This window comes from Rhinolophus sinicus, linkage group LG06 (assembly GCF_036562045.2).
Source record: "Rhinolophus sinicus isolate RSC01 linkage group LG06, ASM3656204v1, whole genome shotgun sequence".
Classification (NCBI taxonomy): Eukaryota; Metazoa; Chordata; class Mammalia; order Chiroptera; family Rhinolophidae; genus Rhinolophus; species Rhinolophus sinicus.
In genome coordinates this window covers 8,555,693-8,569,721 of record NC_133756.1, presented here as the reverse complement: position 1 = coordinate 8,569,721, position 14,029 = coordinate 8,555,693, and the positions used below count along the sequence as shown (strand labels likewise).

The 14,029-nt window shown below is 62.2% G+C and overlaps 1 protein-coding gene and 1 long non-coding RNA gene across 7 annotated transcripts in view; one reads left to right on the top strand and one right to left on the bottom strand.

The window, feature by feature from the left end:
* Window positions 1-522: 522 nt before the first annotated feature.
* Window positions 523-9,554, bottom strand: LOC109434795 (uncharacterized). Of its 5 annotated transcripts, XR_012497126.1 has the most exons (5): window positions 9,372-9,554; window positions 6,588-6,758; window positions 1,465-1,581; window positions 1,117-1,270; window positions 523-1,062 (listed from the first exon to the last, which is right to left on the bottom strand). It is a non-coding gene; the product is annotated as an uncharacterized LOC109434795 (long non-coding RNA). The 5 variants fall into 5 exon arrangements; XR_012497127.1 differs by lacking the exon at window positions 6,588-6,758 and having other exon boundaries at window positions 9,372-9,553; XR_002135869.2 differs by lacking the exons at window positions 6,588-6,758; window positions 9,372-9,554 and adding an exon at window positions 8,285-8,421.
* SAMD11 (sterile alpha motif domain containing 11) overlaps window positions 7,464-14,029 on the top strand; it is an 18,940-nt gene continuing 12,374 nt past the window's right edge. Inside the window, exons 1-3 of one of the 2 annotated variants that reach the window (XM_019712046.2) lie at window positions 7,464-8,582; window positions 9,672-9,763; window positions 12,978-13,159. In XM_019712046.2, the coding sequence (XP_019567605.2) occupies window positions 8,066-8,582; window positions 9,672-9,763; window positions 12,978-13,159 (791 nt within the window). In that variant the 5' untranslated portion in view covers window positions 7,464-8,065. The remainder of the gene's footprint in view (window positions 8,583-9,671; window positions 9,764-12,977; window positions 13,160-14,029) is intronic. The other variant, XM_019712045.2, reaches the window with a different exon arrangement.

Genomic DNA, 14,029 nt, shown 5'->3' with positions numbered 1-14,029 from the left:
GAGGTCATGTCTTGCTTCAAAAACGCAGTCACTGCCAACAGCACCTTCCCCGGTTGCTGACACTTCCAGCCAGCTTCTGAGCCAGCCAGCCAGCATCACCTGTCAGTGAGGCCCCAGATCAGCACCCCTGAGGGAGCTCCATCTGGCCCCTCGGAGCCACTGTTTCTCGCCCACTCTAAGATCCATTCAGTTGGAATGTCTCTGAGCACCCTGGTCTGCCCAGGGCCTTGGCAGCATGTCAGGAAAACTTTGGGGCCAGAGTATGTACTGACATGCTGGGCGCGGGGTCCGGGGTGGGGGTGGGGGTGGGGAACAGGACAAGGCAATCCTGGGAGGTTTCTTGGAGGAGGCAGAGTTGCTGAGTCTTCCAGGTCAGTAGGTGGTAGCAGGGCTGATACTGCCACCAGACACAGCAGGCATAGCACCTGGACCCCTAGTATTTTTAGGGACCAAAAAAAAAAAAAAAAAAAAAAAACATTTTAAGAAAGAAAAAAGAATATAGTAATAACAAATATCGAATAATGAATGTAGCATGGATTACATTCGTCTTTATAACAACATAGTTGTAAAATGTGATTTAAAAATATTCACTGGAGGAGGGGCCCACAAAGGCAGGAGGGTCAGAACAATGATATTGGGGACTGGGGCTCCTGGCAGAGGCAGCCACTCAGGTGTGCTGAGACAGACGGGGCACAAACAGACGGAAAGTGGGGGTAGAGGCAGGCCTGGAGGGCAGGGAGCCTGGATTGCTCCCCAGGGAGGCCAGATGTGCCCATCAGGTACTGGGTGAGCTGGTGCAGAATCTGGGTGTCATGGAAGCAATGATGGAGACAGCGATCTAGGAGGGAGCACACACGAGGCTTGCAGCTTGGTCAACGAGGAGTCCAGGGGCGTGTCAGTTCTCTGGGTGACTGAAAGCCAGATGGTGATGACAACACAGCAGTGGGAAAGGGGCACTGGGGACCGTGAGGGGGACGCATATGGCAGACTGTAGACTCTTGAGTGTCTGGACTGAAGCTAGCAATTCGGGGCCATAATCTGTAAAGAAAACCACAGAAGTACCTACCAAAGAGAAGAGTGCCTAGGGTGGAATCCACCTCCCACCCATTTACTTACCCATCATTCCCCCAACTCCCATCCCCCCACCCATATTTTAGGGTGGGTGAGGCAGAAGAGGGCATGAAGGAAGGAACGAGAAGTGAGGGAACGGATGTCCGCTCTGAGGGTCTCAGGGTGTGAGCAGCTCATCACATACCCAGTGAGGCACCACCTGGGAAGACAGAACCCTGAGGTGTGGAGGCACGAATGGGACAGAGGCAGGAAGCAGAACGTTAGCATCCAATGCACTGAGGCCATGTCCCAGCTGGAGGATGGGATGACCCAGCCCAATCCTGACCTTGCTCCTCAGTTAGGAATTCACATGTCATGTGTCTGGGCTCCAGGGGCACAGGAGCCCACACTCACCCACTGGATCTCAGACAGCTACTCAGCTGCTGACTCGCACAAACGCGCATGCTTTGGCAAGGCCACTGGGTCCAGAAGGATGGTCTGTTCTGGAAGAGGAGCCCACAGCACTGGCATCTGCGTGTACACAGAGCATCGATGCATGGGCTCCTCTGAGGGCAGAGCACCAGGGCCCCACACTCGGGTGCCACACCCCTCCAGCAGAACTAAAACCACCCTCACACCAGCTCCACTTCCGCCACCTGCCTCTTCTCCTCCCACTTCTCAGGGGCCTCCAAGCAGTCTGCCCAGTTCCCCACTTTGCAGGTGGGATGTCCCCACAGCCAGCCTGGGACCTTGTTAAACACCCTGGGGAAAGTGTGGCCCTGGATGGAGCCTGGAATCACTGCCCGTGGTAGGTTCAGGACTGGCCTGTGACGTGGGCTACCCTCCAGGTTTCCACCAACACTGGGCTGTGGCCCTTAGCGCACCCACTCCTGGGGTCACAGCAGGGGCACCATACATAACTCTGGAGTGCCTGCTCTCATGGCACCAAGTGCAGGGCCACCCCATTGTGACACTACAAAGGCACAGACGGCGAGATGGCCCCATGGAAGGCTCACCGGTCTCAGTAAAACAGGGCCCTCACACCCGGACATCAGTGCACCCCACACGATGTTACTCAACCTGCCTGTGGGGGAATGGGCCCATTGGCAGTGGGAGTCCTGGATTTGGCCTCGCCTGGGGTCAGGCTAAGTCTGTGACCTCAGAAAGCTAGCTTGGGCCAGAGCAATGGTGGGAATGGGGTAGAACTCATTGTCCACCTCAGCTTGCAACTTCTGAAAATGTCTGACATGACAAATCAGGTGACAAAGTGACTATTGGCCCTCCCGGTGACCCTGCCGGTGGGACTGTGTGTGAGAGGCAGAACACCCGCCTGTTCCCCCCTCCCGCCCCACCAGGCATGTGGGGAGCTGCAGCCCTACTGGCATGGGTGTGCCAACCCCAAAACATATAGCTACCTGCACAGGGCACCTCTGAGAACTCTGCTGTGGTGCCACGTTCGTTAAATACAGAAACATGGATGGGAACCCAGAGCTACAGGAGTTTCCTGAGTTCAATACCTCTGGCCCCTCACTGGCCATGAGGCAGCAGGTGAGTCCATGAGGGGTGCACACTTCTTGTGTGCTGTGTGGACATTGCCGTTCTGTGTCACAGGCCATCCTGGGGCACGGGCAAGTGTACTGTGATCGGCTCCAGGTGTGTGCTGGGACCTGTGCCTGGACTCGTTACCCAGGAAGCTGTTTCCAGGAACCTCAGGCTGCGTGTCTGTGTCTTGAAGCCCTCATCAGCTTCCTTTGTGCCTGAGTTCCGCACTCCAAGGCCACAGAGAACAAAATGCCCCATGACCCCTGCACGCAGCACCCAGAAGGCCCTTCGTCGGAGGAGCATGGGACAGGGGCCTGAATGCCCAGGCAGTCACGGCTGGGAGGCAGGATCTCCAGACCTCACCAGGAGTCTGCATCTGCTTCCTCATGCAGGTGTGGGAGCAAGGGGCAGCCGTCCTGGGGTCTCTGAGCCACCCCAGCACTGCCAGCATGGACCTCAGAACAGAGCACGCTTGCCCTTGCGCTCCAACCTCGTCTGACAGCCTGGGCAGCGCCAGTCTGGGCCCGCAGAGTCTACTGGGCTTACGAGCTTTCTCTCCCTGCTCAAGAAGCCTGTGGCCATGGGTGCCAGGAGGCCACAGCGAGGGACCTCACTGGGACGGCCCTGTATGCAGCCTCGAATGCTGACACTTGGGTTTGTCAGTGACCCAACTGCTAGCAGGGAGCTCCCTGTGCAGCCTGTGCCTGGGGGCAGCCACTTCTGACCACCCTCTTCCCCCCAGACCCTCGGCTCCTGCCAGCTTCCCTCAAGGCTTTCTGCATCCAAGGTCTCCACCCAGATGTCCCCTCTTCTTCAACTTCCACCTGAGAGCCCACCTGAGCCCCAGGGGGCTTGAATGATGCCCTGTGGCTCAGAGGATGGCACGACCTTGTGTTGCTGTTGTGACTGTGGTGGGTTCTGAGTGCTCGCAGGTCTGCCCAGGCCAAGACCAGTAAACAGGCAAAATCAATGTATGGCCAGCACGGTTGGGAAGGACCCTCCAGGGCCTAGACCCCACAATGAGAAGCATGGGTCCCCAGTGCCTTCGTGCAGGATCTGTGTTGAGCATAAGGTGACGTGGACAGCAGGCCTGGTCACAGGACGAGGACAGCATAGGCATACACGAGCAGGGGCATCTGCTGAACATGGGATGGACACACCTGAGCACATGGGTGTTCCTCCATCTCAGGTCCAGACCTGCTCTTCCCTCACACTTGGCCCCATATGGCACATCCCAGGGACATGGGGTGGAATGGAACTGGCGCCCAAGGCTGTGTGCTGGGCACCAGCTCTGCTCCTCAGCTCCAGTTGTCACCCTGACCTGGCATCTGAAAGAGGGACAATCGTGGTGCTGCAGGGGCTTGTGCCACAGGGATGAGGACAGCACAGGCATCCGTGCCCATGTCTACCAAGCAGGGCAAGCAGCCACCTCCAGGGCTCCTCCCGTGCCCCACTCACAGCTGAGGCCAGGTCCAGGCTGCAGGCTGGCAGCGTCTGCAGGGAGGAGGAGTGGAGCCTGGCCTTGGGACCATTCATGGGACAGACTGTCTTGCTCCCAGGGCCCCTGGAGGGCACATGCCCCCTTTCACTTGTTCCCGTCCTGTGGTTCCCATCCCCCAGCTCCTGCACACTGAGCCCACATGTGGGGGAAGCATGTAAGGTGTTGTGTAAGTTAGCACACACACTGCGTGTTTCTGGTGATGTCAGCATCTGTGCACGCCTGTCCTGTGCATCCAGCTCTTGGAGCTGCTGTCATGCACACCGGGGTGTCTCGGTGTGAGTACACAGGTGGGTTGCTGTGTCCTCTGAGAATGCATGCGCCTGTTGGTGGCTGTGGGTGCTGTGTGGGTACGTGTCTGTGCTTCCTCACAGCTCAGTGTCAGCTACGGCACACCTGTGGGGCCACTGTGACCTGCCCCTGCATGTCATCATGTGTCTGGGCACGCGTCTAGGCCTGTCTCCAGCCCCTTGGATCACCCTGGATGAGCACAGGTGAGGGCCAGCCAGGCCCACCTCAGCACCTGTGGTCCTAGAGACTCTCGTCCTCCACCCTCCCCTCTGGACCTCTCTTCCCCGGTTTGTACCACATTTGGTGCTCAATAAGTGATTGATTGGTGAAGGAATGGAGGAAAAGGGGGCTCTCGGGGTGCAGTCTGGATAGAGGCATGGGCAGGCACTGCAGGGTGGAAAGGAGGGCTCTGGCAGGCGCACCAGTTGTGGATGGGGTCAGCAGCGCGAGAGGGGTCGGTCAAGCCCAGCTGAGCCTGGGTTGGGGGCAGCAGGGTCTGTAGGCCGCCCCCGTGCTCCCTGGGGACGTCTCGGGTCACCGTCTGCACCGCCGGCCGCGCCGCCCCGCGGGTTATTTATGACCCCCTCCCCCTCCCTGGCGGCAGCAGCGGCTCCGGCCGCCTCGGCCCAGCGGCGGAGGGCCCTGAGCAGGGGGACCTCGAGCAGCGACAGCACCGCCGAGGCCCGCTGAACAGGGGCGGGGCTTCCGCAGGCTGGAGGAAGGACGGTGGCCGCAGACCCCACCTGCTCTCCCTGCGGTGCGCCAGGCAGGAGATGGGGGGCGGAGGATTCTAGCGCCAAAATTCTGTCACTCTAGCCTCTGGCTGCAGACTGAGAAGTGCAGAGGAGCCTGTGGGCCCAGGTACCAGAACAGGACACAGGTGGACAGGTGGGAAGAAGTGAGCAGATCCTCCAGGGTATGATGTCCAGGAGTGAGAGTGCCTCGTCCCAGTGGGAAAATGGCTCTGACCTCCCCCCGGGGGGAAACAGGTGGGGGTGAATTGCCCTGATCAGCCAAGGCCCTGAACAGCCCCTAGAGGGGGTCGGTCTCTGAGGAGTCAAGGAGTGGCCTTTTGGGAGGGGCTCCGGTGAGCTTTGGACTCAGTCCCTTCTTTTCCGGAAGGGACCCTGGTTCTCTAGAGAGGGGTGGAGCCAGATGGTGTCCTGAGTGAGCTAGGTTAGCTCCACACCTTGCCAGCTGAACTCCTCCTCTGAAAGCCACAGTTGGGCCCCGCATGGTGCTCCCTAACCACAGTGATGAGTGAGGGGTCCTGCAGAAGGAGAGGCAGGTCCCCCCTACAGGCTCAGTTTGGAGGAGACCTGGCCTGGCAGCCGAGTGGTACCGGCTCAGATCTCTGTGTGCTTCACCAGCCTTCTGTCCCCAAACCAGTGTGAAGCTCGGGTGAGGAGGCCCGAGGCTCAGAAGGGAAGGTGCAGCAAGCATGAGAAAAGCTGGGTGCGGCCAACGGCCTTTTGGCAGCAGCGTCGGGGCTGTGGCCAGACAGTGGGCGCATGGGCCTTCCACTTGGCCCCCAGCAGAAGCCCGAGTGCCTCTGCACGGACACGACGGCTCCTCTGTGTGCCTTGGCTCTAGGACAGGGACAGCCTCCTGCAGCCATTCGACATGGAGGCAGCACAGCAAGACACAGGCCACAGGGAGGGCCGTGGGGGGAGCTCCCAAACTGTCCCACCTGGGGTCAGGCACATGCAGGGCTTCAGGCTTCATATGGGGAAATGGGCTTTGGCTGGCGAAGCAAGGAGGGGGCGCTCACATTTACACCCACACTCCCATCTGGCCCTTAAGCCCGGGCAGACAATGTACAAGGAATGCAGGAAGCAGAAGAGGGGTGCAGAGGTTGGGGTGCACTGGTTCCCACACACATTCCTGCTCTGAGCCCAGACCTCTCTCCCCAGGCTGGTCTTGGGGTCAGCTGGTGTCTCAGTTGAGGATGATGTGAGAAGCGTGTGTCAGTGAGGGGAAGCAAATGGTCGCCCAGCTGATGGCAGGCATCTGGCAGGAGGTGGGTGCTGGTGGTGTGCCCCACTCCCAGCCCCTCCCTTGCACAAGGTGCTCGTGCCAGCACTCCTATGATGCAGCCCCAGAACCTGGTCGGGAGATGCCCACACAGGAGCCCTGCCAAGGTACGGCTCAGAGAGGCAGGGGTTAGGATCTGAGGCCACTTTCTAGCTTGTCCAAAACGACATACCAGAGAAACACAGCCTGTGTCACCAAAGCCACAGGTTCCTTGGCTTGTCTTCCTCATTCTCCCACTGCACAGCTGACACGCTGACGTGCACGGAGGTGTGGGCCGACCACCAGGGCACAAGTCGTCCTCATCCCAGGCCTGGGCTGAGGCTCAGCTGCTCTCTCAAAGGCCCTGAGGTGGACATGGATGTAGCAGGGCCTTCCCCAGACTTGCTCCTGGTAGGGAACCCCACATTTGCCTGCCCTCCCCACGCCCCCATTTCTCACGCAGATTGGGTCCAGCCCACTCTCCTGCCCCCACACCATGGCTCAGATTCTGTTTGTCCTCGAGTCAGCCTGGATTTGAAACAGCTGTGACATCAGCAGATCTCACAGAGACTTCTCTGTGTCTCTCCTTCCGCCTCTATAAAATGGGGACGGCCTGATCTTGAACTAAGACGTGTCAAGTGCATAGTAAGGTGGCAACAATCCACAGAGTTGTGACGGTTCTTATTCATAGAACACAAGCTCTCTCGGGCAGACGTGCGCCGACCACACCCACACACCACAAATCCGCCCACGCCCTGTAGGTGCAGAGACCCCCACGCCATCCTCACCACCCACCGTGCACATTCCTACCCAGAACTGCAGACTCACACACCCGCCAAACCTGCGGGCCAGGCCAATCCCGGATCCCCTCCTCCCGCAGGAGCCCACTCCCGGTCCTGGTCCTGCGCCGGGACACGTGGAGTCCCGCACTCCCTCTACATAGGGCGCTTTCGGTGCGGGCCGCATGTCGCTAGCCCGCCTCCATCCCCGACCCTGGGTCTCCCTTCCTCCCAGCCTCGACCACTCGAGAATGGGGGCGGGGGTGCAGCCCTGTCCTGCCGCCCTCCGTGTGAGCCCGGTCGGCCGTCACGCACCCCCTGCTGCATCCCGCGCCCGCCCGCCCGCCGCGCCGGGGCCGTTTAAATGGGCCAAGTTGTGGCGGCGGCGGCGGCGGGAGTCTCCCAAGTCCCCGCCGGGCGGGCGCGCGCCAGTGTACGCGGGTGCGCCGCCCGGGCGGCGGGGTGGGGCGGGGTTGGTTGGGGACCTGGGACCCCCAGGCGGGGCGGGGCGCGGGGCCCGAGACTTCCCGACTCCTCACTGCCCTGCTCGGCCTGGCGGGCGGACCAGCGAGCGGGGCGCGGGGCCGCCCCAGGGGGCGCGGGCGCAGGTGGCCCGGCGCCCCGTGGAGCCCCAGGGCCCTGGAGCTGCGGCATCCGGCACGTCGATTCGGGATCGATAGTAGCACCATGTCTCGGGCAGCCGAGGCCCCGCCAACCGGCCGGGCAGCGGTCCGAGGTGGCCCGGCTGCCGGCGCCGGGGCGCAGTAGCGGGAAAGGCGGGCGCGCGGCCAGGCGCCTCCCGGGCCCCCCGCCCTCGAGACCCAACTCCGACCTGGGCTGAAACAAGTTGTGCTGGCGGCAGAGAGCCAGGCTGCAGGACCAGTGGCCCGCCATGCCGGCGGTCAAGAAGGAGCTCCCGGGCCGCGAAGACCTGGCCCTGGCCCTCGCCACCTTCCACCCGACCCTGGCAGCCTTGCCAGTGGCGCCGCTGCCCGGCTACCTGGCGCCGCTGCCCGCCGTGGCCGCCCTGCCCCCTGCAGCCTCGCTCCCCGCTGCGACCGCCGGCTACGAGGCACTGTTGGCTCCGCCGCTCCGCGCCCCGCGCGCATACCTGAGCCTGCACGAGGCCGCCCCACACTTCCACCTGCCCCGGGACCCCCTGGCCCTCGACCGCTTCTCCGGCACTGCGACCGCTGCTCCGGATTTCCAGCCGCTGCTGGACAACGGCGAGCCGTGCATCGAGGTGGAGTGCGGCGCCAACCGCGCGCTGCTCTACGTGCGCAAACTCTGCCAGGGCAGCAAGGGGCCGTCCATCCGCCACCGCGGCGAGTGGCTCACACCCAACGAGTTCCAGTTCGTCAGCGGCCGCGAGACGGCCAAGGACTGGAAACGCAGCATCCGCCACAAAGGTGCGCCCGAGGTGGGGACGCGGGCCGCTACAGTCCCACCCCTATGCTCCGGGAGACCCGTGGGTCCGGACCCCACTCATTCTGCCACCTGGGAGACTCCATCACCGCCCAGAGAGGGCGCTGTGACTCCGGGGCTGCCGCAGGGACACCACCCCCAAGCCCCCCGCCGCAGCGCAGTCGCCTCGTTGGCCCCGGGCAGAGCGCCCTCGGCCTCCACGGTTCCCCCGGCTCCAGCCGCGGTGCCCTGGCTCTCTGATGCGCACTAGCTGGCCGCTCCTTCTGCTCCGAAGGTCTTTGCGGGATTCCTGAGGCTCAGGGGAAGTTTATGGGAACTCAAGAGAGCAGGCGGGGGCCGGCTGGGCAGGACATCCCCCCCCACACACACACACATCCGGGCGCGGAGCCACCAGTTCTGGCGGGAGTAGAGGGGCACACATGCGGCCGGGGTACGGGTGCGCACTGCTGGAGGGAAGGGCAAGGCGTAGGGGTGGCGCTGGCAGGTAGGGGCCGCGGGGGCGCGCGTCGGGGCGAGGGCGCGCACAGAGCTGGAACTGCGGTGGCTGGGAGCGGCCTGCTTGGGCTCCAGCAGGAGTCTGGCTCCAAAGGCGCGACGGGCAGACCCTGAGCCGGCGCGCGAGGGAAGCGCGGTTAGCGCCAGGCGCCGGGATGGGGGGAGTTAGAAAGTTGGGGACCCAGTATCGCTCGACTTTGGATTTGCGGCTCTGCGGTGGCCGTCCTCTTCCCGCTGCAGGGTCAGGCGCAGCCCCAGGTCCTGACGGCGCGGCTCACCTGCGCTCGGCTCGACCTTCCTCCGCCTTGGTCCGGGTTCCCGCGGGCCGCTTCGAGTGGGTGGAGCGCGGGAGGAGGGGGGAGGAGGCCGCCCCTCGTCAGTTTCTGAGCTCTGCAGATCGCCGCGGCGGGCGGCAGGGCTGGGTGGCGGGTTCGGAAGTCGGACACAGGTGGGTGTTCGTACACTTGCCGGGAGGGGGCCGGCCTTGCAGCTGACTACGCCCGGAAGTGTGCCCGCGCGCGCGGGCTCTGGCTGCGCCGCTCGCTCCCTCACCGGTCGTGCCTCGGCTCTCCTCGCAGGGAAAAGTCTGAAGACGCTTATGTCCAAGGGGATTCTGCAGGTGCACCCTCCGATCTGCGACTGTCCGGGCTGTCGAATATCCTCCCCGGTGGTGAGAGAAAAGTGGGGGCTTCCGGGTCTGTGGAACTTGTGTGTATGCTGTGGGATCGGAGGCATTACCTCAGGCCTACCCCTGTGCAGGTGGGAGCCCCCCGGGGCAAATAGGGGGTGGCAACCTGGGGCACCTGGAGCCCCCTCTCTTCCCTCGGGAGCCTTGGAGCTGCTTCTCCCGAAGTCCTCCTCCCTGGAGTCATGGGTCCTGGGGACTCTGCCCTGTCGCAAGGCTGGGGTGTCACCATGTTGTCCAGCCCAGGTAGGAAGAGGGGCTGGTCCTAGGGTTATGCTTGTTGGGATGTGACAATGTTCGCTGGCCCGGGTGTGTATTCTGGGGTGGTTATAGGCTTGGGTGTGAGTGAGGTGCATCTTGTCTCGGGTGCCCAGGGCTGGGCCCTGGATGCCCAGGAGTGTCTGGGGCATCATCTCTGCAGTGTGGGCCTCTGGTATCAAGAGAACTGAGGCTAGTGTGTCCCCGGCCAGTGTAGGCCCAACTGAGCCACTCATGGCCTATGGGAGGGGGGGAGGTTGGGGGTTCTGCTTGTCCTAGAGCTTGTTCTCTGGGAGGACTGATCTAAGCAGGACGCTGCATTCCGAAGGGACCAATTCTGAGCCACTGGGTGGGGGGGGGCAGTCACAGCTGTGGCTGCTGGTGGAGGTTGTGCTGCCATTCCTGGCACCACTCAGCAGGGGTGGGACAGGCAGAGCCTGAGAGGACCCAGGGCCCCTTGCCTTACCTGAGCTTGTTTTCTTTGGCTTGGCAGTGGGGTGGGGCAGATGTCCTGGGGTCCGCAGGGGTCCTGGGACGGGTTCCCTGGGCAAGGTGGGGAGCCACAGACACAACTGTGAAGACAGACACGAGGTCAGACACACAAGCTGGGCAGGGGGAGGGGACAGCCGCGTCCCACCCCACACATTGTCCTACACAGGAGCTCCGGAGATAGACCGTGCACAGGCCTGCAGTCTCCCATCCCTTTCTGGGGCAAGAGGCCCGGCTTTCTGTCCACCTCTGCTCTTTCCTGAGCAGGTGGTGCCCCAGAGGGGTCCTCTGGGCCCCTCAAGGCCGTTAGGTGGGAGGAGCCGGCCTGAGCCACGCATCAGTACCCTGGGGGCACTGCTTGGAGGGGGGTTCAGACAGGGACATGGGACACAGTCTGTCTGGGGCTCCCAGGTGCCTGCCTTGCATGAGGGGTGGCTCCCGCACCTGCCCCTGCACCCCTCCCTGAAGGCTCCTTGGACCCCCTTGTCTTTCCAGCCCCCACTTTTCCCCCAGAGACTGGCTTCCCCCACCCCACAGCCAGGTCCACAGGTGTGTGCACACCCAGAGAATCCCGGGGCAGACTGGGGGTGCACATGGCACAGGGGTCTTGCTACCATGCAAATGGCCTCTACATGCACACCCTCGAAGTCTGAGGGGCCAGCATGTGGCTGGGGGCAGAGGCTCAGCTCCCAGCATTCATATCTATGCTGCTGAGCAGGGGTGAGGGCTGAGGTCTTGGGTGTGCATGGGAGGCATTGTGTTTCTGTCCTTGGCCAGCATCAGTGCTGTCCATCCCAGTCCTTCGTCCAGAGACCCTCCCATGGGAGCACCCCCCAAAGCCACCCTGGCCAGTGTATCTGGTCATCATCCCAAGCGGAAGCCTCAACCACCAGCTTTTCCCTCTCCTTCCTGTCCTACAGATGAGAAGCAGAGGGCCACACGTTTCCTTTTCTTCTTAAGAGAGTTTAAAAAAAACAGAAAGGCAGGAGGGGAAGGTCCTGATGCTTGGGCTACAGCAGGCTAGAGAAAAGCAGAGTTGAGCAGGACTTCCCAGCAGAGTACATGCCACACAGGTGGGGGACTGTGGAGCCCAGTGGCTGGCAGGAAGAGGCACAGGGACCAGATGGGTTGTCACGCCTGCAGCCTCAGCCATGCTCCGCTGTTGCCTATGTAGCACAGAGCCATGGCCAGGGTCTTGCAGGGGCCACAGCTGGCCCACTCCTACCCTCAGACCTCGCCAGGCCCCAGGGCTGCTCAGTCCAACCCACAGAGTGTGTGCAGCGAAAAGGGAGTCCCAGGAGGTTCTTGGAGCAGGTTCAGGGAGACGGTGGCTCCTGAGGCTGGGATGGGTTGTGGGTCTGAAGAAAGCCTTTATTCTAGAGGACAGAACCGTGATGGCTGTACAGCTGCCCTTCAGGTTCAGGAGGACCAGTCCAGGGAGCAGCCAGTCCCTCCTTGACCCTTTGCTCCTTGAGTCCTGGCAGCAGGAGTGCAGGGCTCAAAGGAGGGCCTGGTGACTGGAAAGATGAGAGAATCCCAAGGCCACTGCCACCTCCCTGAGCCACTAACCTGTTATTAGATAAGAAGAAGCTTCCTGCCCACCAGAAAACCATCATTAACTTTTATTTTTCCCCTGGGGTGGCAGGACCTAGAGATACTGGTGGGTCCCATGGCGCGTGGGGACCTTGCCATGCATAGGACGTGCCTTCCCACTCTGCTCTCCATGCCTGGGAGTCTCAGCGCACTCACACATTCATTGTGGGCAATGGGAAGATCTCTGAGTCTCTCAGGGCTCCTGGCACAAAGGATCTGGCTGGTCAGGGTTCCTAGCCAGCTGACCTGTGAACCCTCAGCCTGCAGTTTGAAAGGGGTTGGCAGGCTCAGGCCTCAGGCTTTAGACCCCCCCTGAGCTGGGCTCTGCCGGCACTAACAGAATAGAAAGGGACTTGGTCTCAGTTGGGGCTTCACAGAATCTCAGTGGGGTCGCCAGGCAGACGTGCACATGGGGGGAGAACATGTTGAACAGTGACAGGAGCTGGGAAAGTGGGCATCCCACACTCAGACTCATGGGCATAGAGGGAGCTGGGCTGCAGTGTGCAGTCTGGACAAAGCAGTGCCCAGAGCGGCCTGACTGGGGTGCAGCACCAGCCTCAGCCCGGTATGCGCTCCAGGGTGTGTTGAGCAGGAAGGTGGTCTGTGCAGGGCTCTGACCGACAGAGGCCTCCCTGCGCTCATCTTGGCCCCTGGTCAGCTGTGACTCCTGCCAGCCCTGGAGCCTGTCCTGGAGGCCGGAGGCCCCTCCACTCCAGGCAGTGGGGGCCATTGGCCAGTGGCTGTGCCTATTTGATCTGAGCAAGGGTGTCGGTCACCTGTACACTGCCTGGGGGTCAGGCCTGGGGTGCCAGCCACCCAGGGCCTGAGGAACCTAACCTCTTCTTCCCACTCTGCCCAGAACCGGGGGCGGTTGGCAGACAAGAGGACACTTGCCCTGCCCCCTGCGCGGGTTCTGAAGAAGGAACTGACCCCCAGCTTCTTGGCCAGTGATGGCGACAGTGACGGGAGTGGCCCGGCCTGTGGGCAGCAGCTGGGTTTGAAGCAGGAGAACGACGCTCCCGTTCGTATCATGAAGAGAAGGTACTTCCACTGAGGACCAGGTGGAGGGCACACAGGCTCTGGCGGGGCGGGGACATTCAGGCTGGTCTCCAGGCAGCTGAAGGCAAGTCCAGGCCTGGGCGGTTCTCTGGGGACGGCCTGAGTTTAGCTTGTGCCCTGGGAAAGGAGCACCTGCCACAGCTGAAACAAAGCCTGGACCCCCAGGGACAGTCAAGCCCCCTCCACTTCACAGGACCACAGTGAGAGCCCACCTTGCCCCCATTTGGGAACCAAGGGCCAAGCCAGGACTGGATCGCTTTGCTGGGGAGTGGGTACCACCAGTGGTGGGCCAGGGAGGGGTCAATGTGGTTCCATGTGGGGAAGGGCTGCTGGTGTGAGGCAGGGAGGGAGCTCCGCCCAGGGGCTCAGGAGGAGGGCAGTCGGGTGGACACAGGAAGGGGTGCCTGGTCCCCCCACAGCAGGCGACGCGTGGGGAGCAGCCCTCAGACACTCGAGCTCACGTTCCTCGACAGCTGGCAGTTCTCCTGGGTCCTCACTGTCCCTTCCAGGCTTGGGGCCACCCCTTCCTGACCTCACACCTGCTCCCCTCATGGCAGAGAAACATCCTCTGTCCACTCACCTCTTTGTCTGTCCATCTGCATCTGTACGGCCCCAGAATTTACAGGCCTTTTCTGTTCCCGCTGAGTCTTTCAACATGTCCCTGTTTCTCCCACCCTAGAACACCTCCTGGCCCTCCCAGCCCCCACACCTACGCTTGCCAAAGGGAGGCACCACTGCCCTCCCTCAGCCCATCGGTCTTTCCAGGGACACTGCTGTGGGTGGAGGTGGGCACAGGGCACAGCTGTTTCCTGCTTGGCTCCACGTCCTGGCGTTCCTACTGCCTCCGCTATG